At 34.2% G+C, this 16,008-nt stretch overlaps 1 protein-coding gene across 1 annotated transcript; it reads right to left on the reverse strand.

The window, feature by feature from the left end:
* Positions 1–5,481: 5,481 nt before the first annotated feature.
* On the reverse strand, positions 5,482–6,776 carry LOC145038825 (inorganic pyrophosphatase 2-like). Its single transcript, XM_078987060.1, has 4 exons — positions 6,580–6,776; positions 6,378–6,499; positions 6,089–6,290; positions 5,482–5,996 (listed from the first exon to the last, which is right to left on the reverse strand). The coding sequence occupies exons 1-4, from the start codon at positions 6,715–6,717 to the stop codon at positions 5,649–5,651; spliced, it is 810 nt and encodes a 269-aa protein (XP_078843186.1). The 5' UTR covers positions 6,718–6,776; the 3' UTR covers positions 5,482–5,648.
* Between the last annotated feature and the right edge of the window lie 9,232 nt (positions 6,777–16,008).

Below are 16,008 nucleotides of genomic sequence, written 5' to 3' on the forward strand. Positions count from 1 at the left end.
CATAATCTGACATCGATAACGGATTTCAATAATTTTGCAATTGGAAAATCAAGAACAATAGTAAACGAAGATGATGTAAACAAGAATTCAACGATTGTATTATATGATTAAATAGTAATGATAATAACTTTGAAAATTACACAGTCAAATTTTTTTCCCAATATATCCAGATGGAGATGATTTTTATCATCCAATTATTGCAAAAGATATGTTATTGTCAATTGATTTCACCATTGATCCAACTGAATCTTTCAATAATTCTTCATAATAATTCTTCAAGTAATCAATCACAAACATTAAACATAGATGATTTATATAATCCAACTGTTGCAAAAGATGAAAATTGTAGTTATTATAATAAATTGTAGTTATTATATTAAATGATTAAATATTTATTATAATAACTACAATTTTCATATATTCACGGAAAAAATTTATCCTGATGGAGACGATTTATATCATCCAACTGTTGCAAAATATTTGACTCCTAAGGAAAATATATACTTTTCCATCTTTAAATGAAGCAATTGAAATTTACCAGAAGTATGGGAAAGCTGCAGTCTTTAGAATTAGATTAGGATCTTCAAGTTATTATGATGATTATACTCTACAAAAAAACATGTAAGGTGCAACAAGTAGGTCAACCAAAGAAAAAATCCATTGATACACTTACATCAAAGGGTCTGAAAAAGAAAGAAAGAAAATGTTATCATAAGGTAACATTCTTCATGAAAAAGAAAGAAAGAAAATGTTACCATAAGGTAACATGCTTCATGGCAATGATAGGTTTTCACAAGATCATAAAAGTGATACTTTTATAGTATACAAATTTCGGGCAATACATAATCATCCACTTGATTTTGATCAAGAAAACATTTGTAGTAAAAGCCAAAACCTCACAATTTCTGATCAGGTACTTATTGTGAAAGCTTCTACTCTAAACATTGGAGCTACAAAAGCCCACACGTTACAAGCAACTCTAAAAGGAGGCTATGATAATGTAACTGCATCCAAGATTGATTACAAAAATTTTTGGAGAGATTATATCAATATAGTTGGACCTAATGATGCCCAATGTGTTGTGGACTAGTTGTAAATTCGCAGAGATAATTATCCAAATTTTCATTTTGAATATAAGCTAAGTGATAAAGTTCTAAATGCGATGTTTTAGGCAGATGAAACAGTTAAAGAAAATTACTCTAAGTTTTCAAATGTAATTTCAATAGATGCCACATACAGAACCAACAGGTACATTGCAATATAAAATTTTATATTTATATTACTAATTAATTTATATAATATAATATATATTTCAGGTACAATATGAGTTTTGTTCCTTTCATTGCTATTAACAACCATGACAAGACAATTAATGTTAGGGATGGACTCTTATCGGATGAAACAATAGAGTCATATACATGGTTATTAAGAACTTTTATTAAAGCACATGGAAAAATTCCTTCCATGATTTTGTCAGACATGGATCTTGCTCTATGTACTTTCATTTCAAAAGAGTTTCAAGAATGTACACACAGATTATGTATATGGCACATCATGAGCAAAGTGACTGCAAAAGTAATTTATTGATTGACTCTATATTTAATGTTATTCTTAAAATAAAAATTGTATACTAACAACTTACTAATTGGAATTACAGATTTCTTCGGATGTAGTTGAAAATTCAGATTTCAAGAAATGATTACATAAAATTGTTTGGAGTATACATCTTGAACCTATAGAATTTGAGCATAAGTGGGATTTAATCTTGGACGAATTCAACATGAGAGAAAATAAATGGTTGGATGAGATGTACAATAAGAAAGACAAATGGATTCCCTCTTATATTAGAGATATTCCTATGTGTGGTACTAAGTGGGACAACCAAGTCACGCGTGAACACCGCCCTGATGTCTAGTGGCTTGGTTGTGATGTGGCTGGTAAGACGCGCGAAGGCAACCAATCAGGAAGAAGAAGGGGCTAGAAACGGATTTTTGACTGTTTTCTTTGTTTCTTTTTTCTTTTTCATTTTCAATTTAATAAAAAATATACTACAACTATAAATAATACTTATTTTTGATACATTTTACACTACAAAAACACACAATCTCTTCCCATTTTCTTTATTTTCTTTGATCTATGGATCCAAATCAAAATATCTCATCCACTCCAAACACTCCAAATGATCCATTTGCAAATCTTAGTTACATGTAATTGATAACATCTCTAATCCAATAAGTTCGGGAAAAATATGGAAACTAGGTTCTAGTTTTTTAATATTGAACTTTTATTTTCTATGTTCTTTTATTAATTTAAGTTTAATTTTCTATGTTTTTTTAGTAATTTAGGTTTTAAATTTCTATGTTTTTAATTAATGTAATTTGTATTTAATTAATAATTTCAAACATCAACGGGTATAATGTATATCAAATGTTAGATAAATATAATCATCACCATACAAAATTAATAATATTTGAAACTCATGATAAACTAATCAAGATCATAACTTAAAATTTTAAACCAATATCAATAATTTCCATTAAAAAAATAAGTAGTAATTACATAATATTAATAATAAAAGATTAAGTGTTGTGTATAAGCCTAATGTCATGTCCACCTTAAACTCACAATTTTTTTTTAATTTTATTATAAATAATCTTATACTTAGATGTTGTTTATTTTTTGTGTAACATCCCGATTTCTAGAAGTGTGATTTTAGGGATTTTATTGCAAATAAGGAAGCCTACTCGACGAGTTGGAGGCCCCAACTCGTCGTGTAGAGAGTAGCCAACCCACGTGATTTATGAGGTCTACTTGACGAGTTGGAGGACCCCAACTCGACGAGTAGTAGCTGAATGAGAAACCTCTAATTTTTAGGGTTTGCACCCTTATTTAAAGGACTTAACCCGCATCCTTTGGCCTCCCTTATCACCCCATTACTCAGAGAAGGAAACCATAATCGTTCTTTACTGCTCCTTTGTGTTTGTGAGGCTAAAAGAGTGTCTTTGGTGCATTTGTTGAAGAAGCTTGAAGGTTGAGAAGCTTGGAACGTGAAGGAGCTTATGGATCCAACACCCACATCGTTTTGGCTTCCATTTGAAGGTAACAAGTTGTTACCTTGATCATTCTAGTGTTAGATATCCTTATTCATGGGTTAAGGCCATTTTTAGCACATTTGTGGGTCATTTCGGGTATTGGGCATGATCAGAAGTTAAACATTTGTAAAAAAATTGTATGAAAATATAAAAAAACAAGTTAAAAATTTGTAAGAAAAACTTTACATATTTATAAAATATTTGGCTTAAAAGCATTTGTATTAAAATTATATGAAAGTATAAAAAAAGTTAGAAAAAAAAATACAAGTAAAGTTTAAAACATTGTATTAGAAAAACCTATAGGAAAAGATATCATAAAAATATTGTAAGAAATTATAAAAATTCTTCATAAATTTGTAAAAAAGAAAAAATTGTTCACATTTAGACAACTTTTTTTTATATACATTTGACCATTATACTTGTTAAATATATTCACATACTACCATTGTCATCTGCTATAGCAGGTGACGATGATAATATTTGAACACATTTAACAAGTTAAATGGTCGCATGTGTACAAAAAAATAAAGTTACCTAAACGTGAACAAGACGAAAATATAATTACCCTTGCAAGTCATTTTCCCTTTTCCTTTTATTTTTTTTCCTTCCATATTAAGCTAGAACATAAACTTTTCTTGGGTTTCTTTTTTTCCTTGGAGGTAATTGATTTCCATTCCCTTTCCTTTTTCTTTTACTTAATTAAAAACTGAGCACGAGTCTTTACGTCTTGTTCCCAAGTTCTTTTTTTATTTTTATTATTATTAGTATTTTTTTGTAAATTTAATAATTGAAAGAGAAGGAAAATACAGATAGACTGAAAGGGAGAGGAAGGAAAGAAATTTATTCCGTGTTTCCAAGTTCGAAAGAAATGAAAGGAAAATGTTAAGATTTTGTGTTCCTGAGTTAGGAGGAAAAAAAAAATAAAACTTAAAGATTTTCTTTTTCCTTACTTTCTTCCTAAATCCGTCCAATTTTGAAGGGAATTTTGGAAGGAAAATATAGATCCAAAATCCTTTCCTTTCCCTCACTTTCCTTCCATTAGTGAAATTCGGGAACACAATTTTCCTTCTATATCCCTCACTTTCCCTCCATATCCATCCATATCTCTCCTTAAGTAGAACTTGGGAACAAGGTGTTAGGGTTTTCATTGTGGCTTCTGTTTAGATCTAGTTTATCGCAAATCAATTTTTCCTTTTGTTCATTTGAATTTCCATCTTTATTTTGCTCAAAATATTTCAAGTTTGACATTACTTCATCTTTGTCAAAAGCCATTGAAGAATGAGCGCGAAGAAGGCCACGAGTATAGTAATAAATCAATCAAAACCGAACTGCACCGCAAATGTGTATAGTAATAAATCAATCAATGTATATTATATACATGCTATTTAAAATACTTATAAACAAAAATATATTTATTATATGTTTATTTTGTGTTTGTGTAAGACTATATAGGATGCAAAAGAAATATTCTATTATTAGTCAATCGTACTAATTAATTACATGTAATAAGTTTGTAAGAAATTAAGTCAAAATCAACCAACCTTCAATTATTAATTAGTCTGTGAGAGTAATCACATGTTGTATTTTAAGCGAATTACAATTTTTGATTATGTATTTTTTTTTTGAGCTGAAAATGAATGGTTTAAAAAAAACAAACAAACAATATAATACAAGCTTACATGCACATGGTTTTTAGTTCTTATAGTTTTAAAAAACCGCACCAATAAACATAAAAAATTGCACCAAAGTCTAAACACGGTTTTAAAACCGAACCCACACCGATACAAACTAAAACCTCATTTAAAAACCGAAAAACCGAACCATTGCAAAACCACACCCAACGGTTTTAAGAATACAAAAACCGCACCATATGATTTGCAGTTCAGTTTGATCTTAAAACCGTACCAAACCGCATCATACTCACCCCTACTTTCACCTTTCATTTTTTCTTCTTGCATCTCTGCAACATAATATTTTCGCTAACTTTTACTTCGTCTTATTTATATTTTTATTTAAAAAAAATATATTATACATCAATACTATACTCTTTTTTTTGTAGAAAATTAAAATTATAAATTTTTAAATTTTAATATATTTTTTGATAAAATTTTAGCATATATATAATTTAATTAAATACTGTAAAAACTAAAAAAAAAAATACAATTTTTTAGCTGTTGGCCAATCAGAGAATGAAAAATAGTGAGGGAAGTCTACATGAAGTAGGGACACCTTTCACCTAAACTGGCCAATCAGAGAATGAAAAATAGTGAGGGAAGTCTACATGAAGTAGGGACACCTTTCACCTAAACGGCATCCAATATGTGGTGTTTTCTGATATAGTTTCTTGTCTTAATCAGCAAATCGCACGGTGAAAAGGAAACAAACCGTGTGACCTTAAGTCTCTTTTATTTTCTCATATATAATTTTGCTATAGAATATAGAATAACAATAAAAACATAGATCAATAAGTTTAGCATTACTCCGTATAAACACAGTCAAAAAAACATACATTATTTAAAAAGTATCAATAATCTTTAGATAGTTACATATGGATTTCTAAGGAACATAGAGAGGTTTAGGCAAAACTTCATGTGCAATTGTCTCAAACTTGCAATCAAACATTTGATTTGTGTTCTCATCTTCCATCAACATCATTTTCCCAATGAGTTGGAGAAGAACTCGCTCGAGGTCTTCTCCATCGGTCCATTCATGTACTTCAGCTTTTAGAAGTTTTCTGTTTTTGCATATCAAATCCCAAACAGGAAAATCTTTCCTTGGCATCATGCAATCATTTTCCCCTAGCTTTAGACTCGGGCAAAAATCACCCGCTCCATCTCCTAAATATATAATCCTTTTCTTTCCTTCTTTTGCTAACTCGGATTGAATTCTTTCTACTATTTTACCCTGTTAGATAAATTTTCAACGAAAAATATTAAAACATAAACTTAAGTGTACGATTTAAATATTATAAAATTACCAGATAACTAAAAACTGACCTTGCACATGTTGGGAGGGCAAAGGGTGCAACCATGAGAGAAAACATGGAAATCATGGTACGGCAAAATCCTTAACTTTTTTTTGTCATCGACAAAACCCGGGTTCGTATTAATCTCTGAGAAACATTCACGTATCCCAAGATGTTTAAGTATAGTTTCTATATAGAACAAATTTGCATCGCTTAACACCCTCAAATCACATCTGAAATAAATTCATTACATATTGTTAGTCATTTTTATACAAAACAATAACTATTACAAATCCAAACAAAAGAAAAAATAAAGTTACCCTAAAGCATATGCAGCTTTAATGGCAGGAACAACCCGATGATGTATCGGGGTACGTTTAAGGACATTTTCAATATCTTCAATACTCCTACCTTGCAAATGTAGCTCATTCATCATCTTATCCTGTTCAAAACGAATACTTTAAAGATAAAAAATATATATAAATATTTATACGTATCTTGAAAAATAAAAAACTAAAATACCATAACGGAGTTCCATGGCATAGTGGGAAGAAGTTGGTTGAATAAATCGGTTGCACCCAACTCATCGACTACCCAATTATCGCTATCAATGTCGATGATTGTTTTGTCGAAGTCAAAAATCACTACAATTCCTGACATTGTTGTTGAATAATGAACACAAGAAAAGAATGAGGATTTTGGTATAATAGTAAACTACGAGTACGTGAAAGTATTTATAGGAATTGAAAAAGTGGGATGTTTTTAAGATGCCAAAGGAATATTTATCGTGGGATTTGATCTGAGGCGTTGGTTTGTTGTCACGTGAGGATTGAAAAGTGATCCAAGGGTGGTTGTTTGTTAAAGTAGTTTAAAAAGGAATATACTGATTTTGGGAAATGAATATGACGAGGAATATCCGTTTAGGGGAATTGAGAATTGAGAATGGAATTTGTTTCTTTTCCCACCATGAATTAGTGGATTAGGTGAATACCATCCACAAGAATCTAGTGAAGCTTGGCGGCCTACAACTTTGGTGGTGGGCTGTGGTGTGCCTAAAGTTCCTATGAACCGATAAAAAAATAAAATTGAACTAGTACTAAGTAGAGGTGCATATTAATTAGTTGGTTAAAACGGAAACTCTTTTTTGTGAAAACAATTTTGGTATTTATTATTTTTTTATATTGGTTTTGGTGGCATGACAAAATTAGGTAGTAGCGGATAACACGTAGCTTATAGGTTGTAGTATTTTGTTAAACTTTACATTATTAAGTAACTTTTAAATTTGGAACGTTAGAAGTTTTGAAAGCTTGTACTGTTAAACGAGACTTTCTGTTCAAAATGAAACGTTTTGTCAAATGCTAGAAACTATAATCTCTCAAATGCTCCGTACCGAGCACCAATAAGTGATTTTGATAGATTTTATGGGCTTAGAAGGGATAACCATTTCTTTTATGGATTAACCGTTTAAAAAAAACAGATTTTACTTCAACTTATACAAAATGTTTTTTTTTTATTCAACATTTATTCCAATCAAGTAACTACTTTTGTAAGACTACGATGACATGATTTAGGAAGGGGTTACCTCCACACTCCGATTAAGGAGATATGTACCGGATCATGATTATGAAATAGGGATGAGCAAAAACCGAACCGAAAACCGTAAAACCGAAAAAAACCGACATAACCGAAACCGAAAAACCGAAAAAAACCGACATAACCGAAACCGAAAAACCGAAACCAAATCAATAACCGACGGTTTAGGTTTGAATTTTACGAAAACCAAAAAATAATGGTTTTGTTCGGCTTTAACGTATAAAACCGCCCATAAAAACCGAACCGACCCACATATATTATTTATATTATGATTTACACTTTTAGTGTTAGACTTTAGACTTTATCTCTTTAATATTTTATATTTATTTTCAACAAAGTGTTAATGGTGTTAAACTTTGATCTTTTGAACATTTTTTATGTTTTTATAATACTAGAATTCGTATTCTTTATTTTAGTATATTTAAAGTAGATACAATAGTATTTATCGCAATGTATTTTCATTAGGTTTGAACCCAAAGACTAGAAAAAAACAGGAGCTCATAAACCCACGGTTTAAAACCGAAAAACCATAAACCCAACCCGGAAAACCGAAAAAACCGACCCATGCAAAAACCGAACCTCAATGGTTTTAAAAATCAAAAATCCGACTTTCTACGGTTTGGTTTGGTTTTAGCCAAAAACCGACCCAAACAGACCCATGCTCATCCCTATTATGAAATGTGGTGATGAATTACTCCGATTAAGGAGATATGTACCGGATCATGATTATGAAATGTGGTGATGAATTGATCTAATTCTCCATAAAAGATTAATATTCTTTAAAAACTTGGTTCTTCATTATTTTTTGTTTTTTTAGTTGTTTTTTTTCAAGTTAAAAACAATATGGTTTTAGATTTGTATTTTTTTTATTTGAACCAAAATTTGTTTTGATTTATAATATGCATTAGTTTTTTTCTATTTTTTAGTACAATCATTATGATCAGGGCTTGTCAGGCTATGGGCTGTCTATGCCCATGTTTTTATGGAATCTAATTAATATATATATATATATATATATATATATATATATATATATATATATATATATATATATATATATATATATATATATATGTGTGTGTGTGTGGGGGAAGAGATCAATAGAAAATGCATAATTAAGGCTAATTTGTGATATCCAATAAGAACATGACATGTTTCTTTTTAAAATAAATTACATGAATGGTCCCTGTTGTTTACAATATTTACCCATAATCTACCAACCACCACACATTTAAGACTCTGTCACACCCCCAAACCAAGGATGGCGGAAATGTCCGGGGGTGGAGGACTTCATGTAGAGTATCACAACAACGAGTATAATAGTGCTCAAAGTAAATACAACCATCACAATTATAATTGAAAAAGTTACATCAAAGTACATGTTGACATGATTCACATCAATTACATTATGATACAAAATGAACTGTTTGACGATTTATCGTCCCATCCTCAAAACGTTGTTGATTTCCTGTTTTCACTGAATTCCTGAGAATACAAGTAGTTTTGAAAAAGTGTCAACACAAAGGTTGGTGAGTTCATAAGAGATTTCGTTAGAAAAGTAAACCGTTTTCCTTGTAAAAGCGTTCGAATATGTATCCAGAAACTCCGATATTTTCTTTAAAATCTGTGTAATGTAGTCTTATGACCGAAAACCAAAATGTAGAAGTAACCTTTCTTACTAATAGAAAATGTTATGTGTTTAAATGGACATGGACGCGTTTGAATTAAATGAAATTTCCGTATGTTCTTATGTTTGTAAATACTTTATGTATATGTAGTTCTAAATCCGAGGACCGAGAAATAACAAGTATTGGCCATACTTAAAGGTATAAATGTGGTTTCAAATGATGTGTAGTCATAATTACCAAAACCGAAAGTGTACAGTAATATCTGTACTCATTGAGATAAAAAGTGATTTTAAATCGACATAAAACCCATTTAGGTTTTATAAATAAAATCCCGTAAACTTTATGGATTGTTATATCCCTATGTGAGTCGCTATAATCATACTATGACTATGTGAACCTGCCACAACGTTTCTCAGGCGTCGCGAAACTGAAATGACATTTGTCACCCGTAGACCTGCAGGTCCCACTGTAGCTAGCAGCAAGGTGTTGGGTGTCAAACCCAATATAGATCTATATACAAGTATCACGTTCTCCCTCCAGGAGATTCTGATTATAAGTACCAGGAATTATATCCCGCACTCGGACGTACGGGGAGAGAATGTCTCACAATTTAGGTTAACAAGTTTACGTGAAATGTGTGTGAATGTAAATCTTTTCTGTATGAACGTACCCTTTTTGTACGAGTGTGTTGTGTGATGTATTGTAAACTATACCTATTATAGTTTATCTAAAACGTTTGTAATATGTAAGAACTCTTTTATGGAAATGCATTAATGTTATGAATCCATTAAACTATACTTTTTATAGTTTATTATACGTGTTCTAAAATGAATGTATAATATTTATTATGAATGACTTAGTTTTAGTTCATGGTGATAAACTAACAAAGAAACACATTCAATAATTAGAAGTTATGATTATACACTTTGCTCAACATAATACAAAGTGTTATGATATTTACATGCTGTTGGATAACTTTAGCCATTCTGCACTGTTTTGGAAAAATCATAGAAGAACCATACGAAGTCGAAAACTAGATCCGTAAATTCTGAGAGTTCACAAAATGTGTCTAGTTTACTCATAATTTTTATCACGATTTTTAATGACCTCCAACTTGGGTGAAAAAGTCCATAATCACAGACTGGTCCGGATTGTTGTTTGAAATGATAGGCAGTTTTGTAAAAATCACCATAAATTGTAGAAAAATCGTATGGAGATGTGCACGTAGTCATTTTAAAGCTAAGAACTTGAACTATTTTCACCTTGTACAGTTTTGAAAACAAAAATGTCTAAGATGCCCAAAACAGTCCGTGAATGGAGTTGAACTTTTCTGATGAAGGCTGTTAGAAAATTTTAGTTATGTTCTTGGTGTTTTAACTTGTATCCCCCCCTGAAAACTTGAGAAAACATGAAAATGTATGGGTATGAACTCACCTTAAGTGATTTCAGTAGATGATTGTTGAAGAATGGAAGTGTTTAACCCAAGAATACTTGGAGATGCCTTGAAGATTTTCGAGAATCTAACATCATAGTTATGGAGTTTGTGTAAGCAATCAATGATTTGAGTAGAATGAAGTGTAATAATCACAAGGAGGATGAATTATATTACCAAGAGTGGAATAACACTTGATAATCAGCCTTGGAGACATGAAATGGAGAGAAGAAGTTTGAGAGAAAAGTGGTGCTTGATTCTTGGTGAAATGAGAGCAAATGAGAGAAGTGAAGAGAGAGGATGAATATTCAGCTCTCAAAAACGTGGGAATGGGTGGTAATTGAGTGTAAGGGACATTGATGTGACCTAGGTATGGTGGGGATGTGTGGCTGGTCATAGAGTGGGTGTGGGAGTGGTTGCTTGTGTCATAAGGTAAAGCAAAGTCAACACTCCACCTCTTTGTACTTTACCCACTTGCTTTTATTATTTAAATAAAGATTTTTATGAAAATATGATTAAATTGTGAATATTTAGGGTTTATTATGTTAAAATATGATTTTGGGTGCAAATCCCGCGTTAAAATAATTAAAAACGGGCCTTAAACGCAAAACTACGCGAAAACCGGGAAGAAAAGCATTCCCAGCGAGACCTCTCGGTCCTAGGCCGAGGTTCGGTCCCTAGGTCGAGGTTCGGTCCATGCTGATGTTGAGCCGGAAACGAAGAGAGGCGAGGAAGCGAAAGGAGGCGAGGGAGCGAAGGGTGGCGAGGAAGCGAAATAGCCCGAATGAACAGTACCTTAGAGTTCGGTTCCAGGAGCCTTCGGGTTCGGGTGTATGTGCGAGGTTCGGGCCTGCAAGGACCTCTCGGGGTCGGTTCTTCCTGGGCGAGGTTCGGCCCTGAGACGACCTTCGGGTTCAGGTCTCCTATATTCGGTCCTCTTGGTTTCGGTTCTTAGCAGGTTCGGTCCCTATAGGGACCTTCGGTTCTAAGAGGTTTCGCCTCTTGTAAGAGGGTTTCGGGTCCTTAAGCCTATTTTACTCGTTTTTACCCCGTTTTAAGCCGTTTTTGACCCGGTTAAGGGTTGGAATGACCCAAATGACTTCAAAAAGTTACGGAAACTTTTGAGAGAGATTTGGGAGAGATTTCACATACTTGGAGAGATTTCTCATACAAAGAGATATTTGGGAGAGATTTCACATACTTGGAGAGATTTCTCACACAAAGAGATATTTGGGAGATATTTCACATACTTGGAGAGATTTGGGAGAGATTTGACATTCTTAGAGAGATTTGGGAGAGATTCTTGATAAGAAGAGATAGAGTGAAAACGATTGAGAGAGGTTTCATGTGTGGCATTTGCGAGCGTCCGGCATCGCAATGCATGGTTCGTAAACCCTGTTAAGCCTTGTTTAAGGATCTTACACACTCCCGATGAGTATGCAACATTGTTTTATCGGTTTGGCTCGCCACGTACCACAGTTTTAGGTTAAGGAGATCTAGATGTTCGCACTTTTTGCTTTATGATCTCTCATTAGAATAGAGAGTTGTGTAGAAGTTTCATAATGTAAATTCTAGTACCCATGGGCAAATTGAGTCAAACGGTTTGACTTGTTGACTTTGACTTGATCGAAATTTGACGGTTGTCACAGACTCTTTCTCTCTCTCTGTAACATCTTCTTTCGAGAAATTTCTTATTTCGAAATTGTGGATAATAAATGGATCAAATAAAGGCCTTGGGCTTTAAGGGAATATGGTTTAGATGCTATTGGATGTTGATACTAATAGTTATGCGATCCAAGCCTTTGGTTTGTGTTGGAGTCAAAGGGTAAAATGAGAAAAGTGATGTTTCAAACTTCTTGCATTAAATATGGATTTTTGTTTGGGATGTTTTTAGTCCAAGATATCTAGATAATATTGTGGGGCTCATCAATACCTTTCTGTGGATACAAAAATCATCTAAAATGGAGTTTGAACGAAAAGTTATGACCGTTTGAAGTTAGCGTATTAGGCATCCCTGGTATGCTGGGCGTACACGATCATAACCCAAACCTTATTTTTGTGGTTTGAACCATATTTAAGGTCATTAACTTCCCTAAACTCATTCCATTTTCAACCTCCACCTCTCCAACACCCTTCCTTGAAACCCTAACCCTAGTTTGAGCATTGTAAGCAAAAGAAGGTGTTATTGAGTGCTTTAGAGTGTTATAGGTGTATCTTAAAGAAGAAGAAGCTCATGGGAGAAGTGTTGGTTGCTTTGAAGCTTGTAGATCCAGACTTTGTTTACCTTGATCTTTCTTCTAGCGGTATAAAGCTTGAATCTTGATGATGTATTTGTTAGATCTAGCTAGTTTTGGATGTTATGAGCTTTTGGTCACTTTAGTGCATAAAGTTTAGATCTTGAAAGTTTGTGACCTGGATGAAGTTGGAAACTTTATCCATCTAAACATCATTTTGATTCAGATCTAAAGGTTGGAAAGTTGGACTTAATGCATTAAGTAAGGAAGATGCACTTTCGGTCCCTTTGAAACTTAAATGATGAGATCTTGGTCGTTTGGACTATTCTAATGGATAAAGTTGGAAACTTTATCCATTATGGAGCTATTAGGAACTATAAAAATGGGATCTTGGTCCTCTCATCCCTTCCATGCAAGAGTTATGATATCTTAATGGATTAATAAGTTAAGTTTTAGCTTTTGGACCTTTTCTAGACAAAGAAAGTTATAAAGGTGGAAAATAAATGACTTAAGTCGATGTTTTGAATCTAGATTTGAGCTCTGGAGAAAAGGTCTTAATGCAAAAAGTGCTTAATGGAATGTTAGGATTAGCCAGCATACGATGGGCGTACCTGGGAGTATGCTTGGCATACTGGACTTTAATCGCATATGTTGGGCATACGCAGTAGGTCTTGGGCTTTTACTTACGTTGACTTGCCTTAACCGTGACCAAGTTTTAATTTGGGTTAAACATGAGGATTTTGGACTATTGATTAAGATTTTGTCTGGTTTTGGTGTTAGTGGATTTATGGGTGCAAGAAGTGTAGAAAAAGGGATCATATCCCAGTGTTTTAGAGCTCCTCGATTCAAGTGAGTTTTCCTCATTGTACTTACAGGTCGAAGTCACCAATGCTGACCCATTGGATTAGATAGTATAGGGCGTACTAGGCGATCAAGTCATGCTGAAGGCTCATGTATGCATGTTGTTTTTTGTATATGTTATGTTATGTGGTGGTACTTTGGGAAATTCACTAAGCTTTGGCTTACAGTTTTAGTTTATTGTTTCAAGTCCTTCAGATGACCATGGAAAGGCGAAGGCATGATCGTGCGCATCCTTTAGATTTATGTTATTTCAATTTTGGGATACTTTGATTATTGTTTAACATTTTTGTAAAAATGGTTTTGTGAACAATTATGGTAAATCTTAGACTTGTTTTGAAAAATCTTTATGGAGGAGGGATCAAAAGTGGAATAAGGGGCTATAAGTTTAAAAGGAGCACGGGACTTAAAAACCCGTCACTCCTTCCCTCCCATTGAGACACAAGTATCCCTAGCCTCAAGTGTTGCAGCCGCCATCGCCCTTGAAACTATAGCCGCCACTATCTCTCTCATAGTCGTTGTGCACCACTGTGTGGATGATGCAACCCATCGAGTCAAGCGTCGCTGTCGCTGTACCTGTTGTTGCTGGAGAAGGAGACCAGTGAAGGAGCGTGGTTCAGTCGAAAATGGTCGGAGAACACCCCCCCCCCCCCCCCCCCGAGATCGGAGTGTAACTGTGAACGAACAGGGGCAGGTCGAGAACAACCATAACCTCTCAGTTAGACCACCTCATCTCGCTTATCTATGCTCCTCGAGTTGTTTGACATCACGAGTGCCACTGTTGTGAATGGTTTCTATCCCGACTGACTTGCGCCACCACGAGAAGTGGCTGAGATCGGAGTGCATTACCAGGTCGAGCTCGCGACGAGTTGGTGATCTGTAGATGTAGGTTGCTGGGCAGGGAATCAAGGAGACTCGCCACCACCGTGAGGTGGTGGCTGTTATCGCGATATGCTTCCTACCACTGTCGCTGTCACGCCACTGGTTCCGTTAGGGTGCTGTTTCCATCCCTACCCACCACAGGTGGATGTTGGATTCACTTTGCAAGCAGGAACGTGTGGGTGTGTGTGTTCCGATTGTAGTGTGTGACTTTATTTGGCCGGAAATTGTGAGAAAGGCCACCACCAGACGCCATCGGGTGGCTATGTGTGTTTATTTTATTATTGTGTGTTTATTTAGAGAGTTCGCATTGTAAACTGTAACCATAACGAAATAATGCAAAAGGAAAAAATCAAACCACCACCGTATGGTGGTGGCTGCCGCCTACTGCCGCCACCGGCCACCGTGTCGGGTGGCGGTGTGCTTAGTTGTGTTTGGATTGCTGGTTTGGGATGTTTGGACAAGGGACTAAAACCCTAATGGGCCTTGAAACCCTAATGGGCCCAATGAGACTTAATGGACATAAATGCCCAAACATGTGATCAATGGGCTTAAGGAAACCCCAATGGGTCTCATGGACCCTAATTGACCCAAAGAGACCTTAATAAGCCCAATAAAGCCCTAAATAACCTTAAAGCCCAAAAAATTAATAAATGCGCTAGTATTTGGGTTGGAAACACTAATTAGGTTTGGAAAACCCTAATGCCATCAAAACCGTAATTTTGGGGAATTTAATCGGAACACACGGGAATTATTAATAACGTGGAATAATAAATAATAATCATTGGCAAGATTAATCTAAGTGATAGTGGACTTAATGGATTAAGCCCTTAGAGGATTAAGTCCTTAATGGGTTAAGTAGGAAACTTAACCCTAATCATCATTTTATGTGAAACCCTAATTTCACTTGGATTTATTATTGGACCTTTCATTTGGGCCTTGATGATTGGGTTATTAATGGGCCATCCAAGATCAAGCAAATGGACTAGAATAATTAATAGGCTTTGTGGTAAAGCCCATATGAGGAGTTGGGCCCAATTTGGAAAATTGGGCCATAGATGGGCCATAGTTTGGGCCTTTATGATTATGTGATATTGGGCCATTAGTATGTTGAATGTTGTACTGGACTAAATGGTTGGGCCTTATGGTAAGACCTTGTAAGGGTTTGGGCCCAACTTAGAAAATTAGGCCATATGTTGGGTTTTGATTCCTAGTTGGCTTTGGGCCTATGGATTAGGCCTTGTTGGGCTTAAATAAGCCAAGCCTGGGGTAATATAGTAATTACCCAAGTATGTATTATGGTTATGTCTTGGGACCCAATTATTAA

This window comes from Lactuca saligna, chromosome 4 (assembly GCF_052625555.1).
Source record: "Lactuca saligna cultivar CGN05327 chromosome 4, ASM5262555v1, whole genome shotgun sequence".
NCBI lineage: Eukaryota > Viridiplantae > Streptophyta > Magnoliopsida > Asterales > Asteraceae > Lactuca > Lactuca saligna.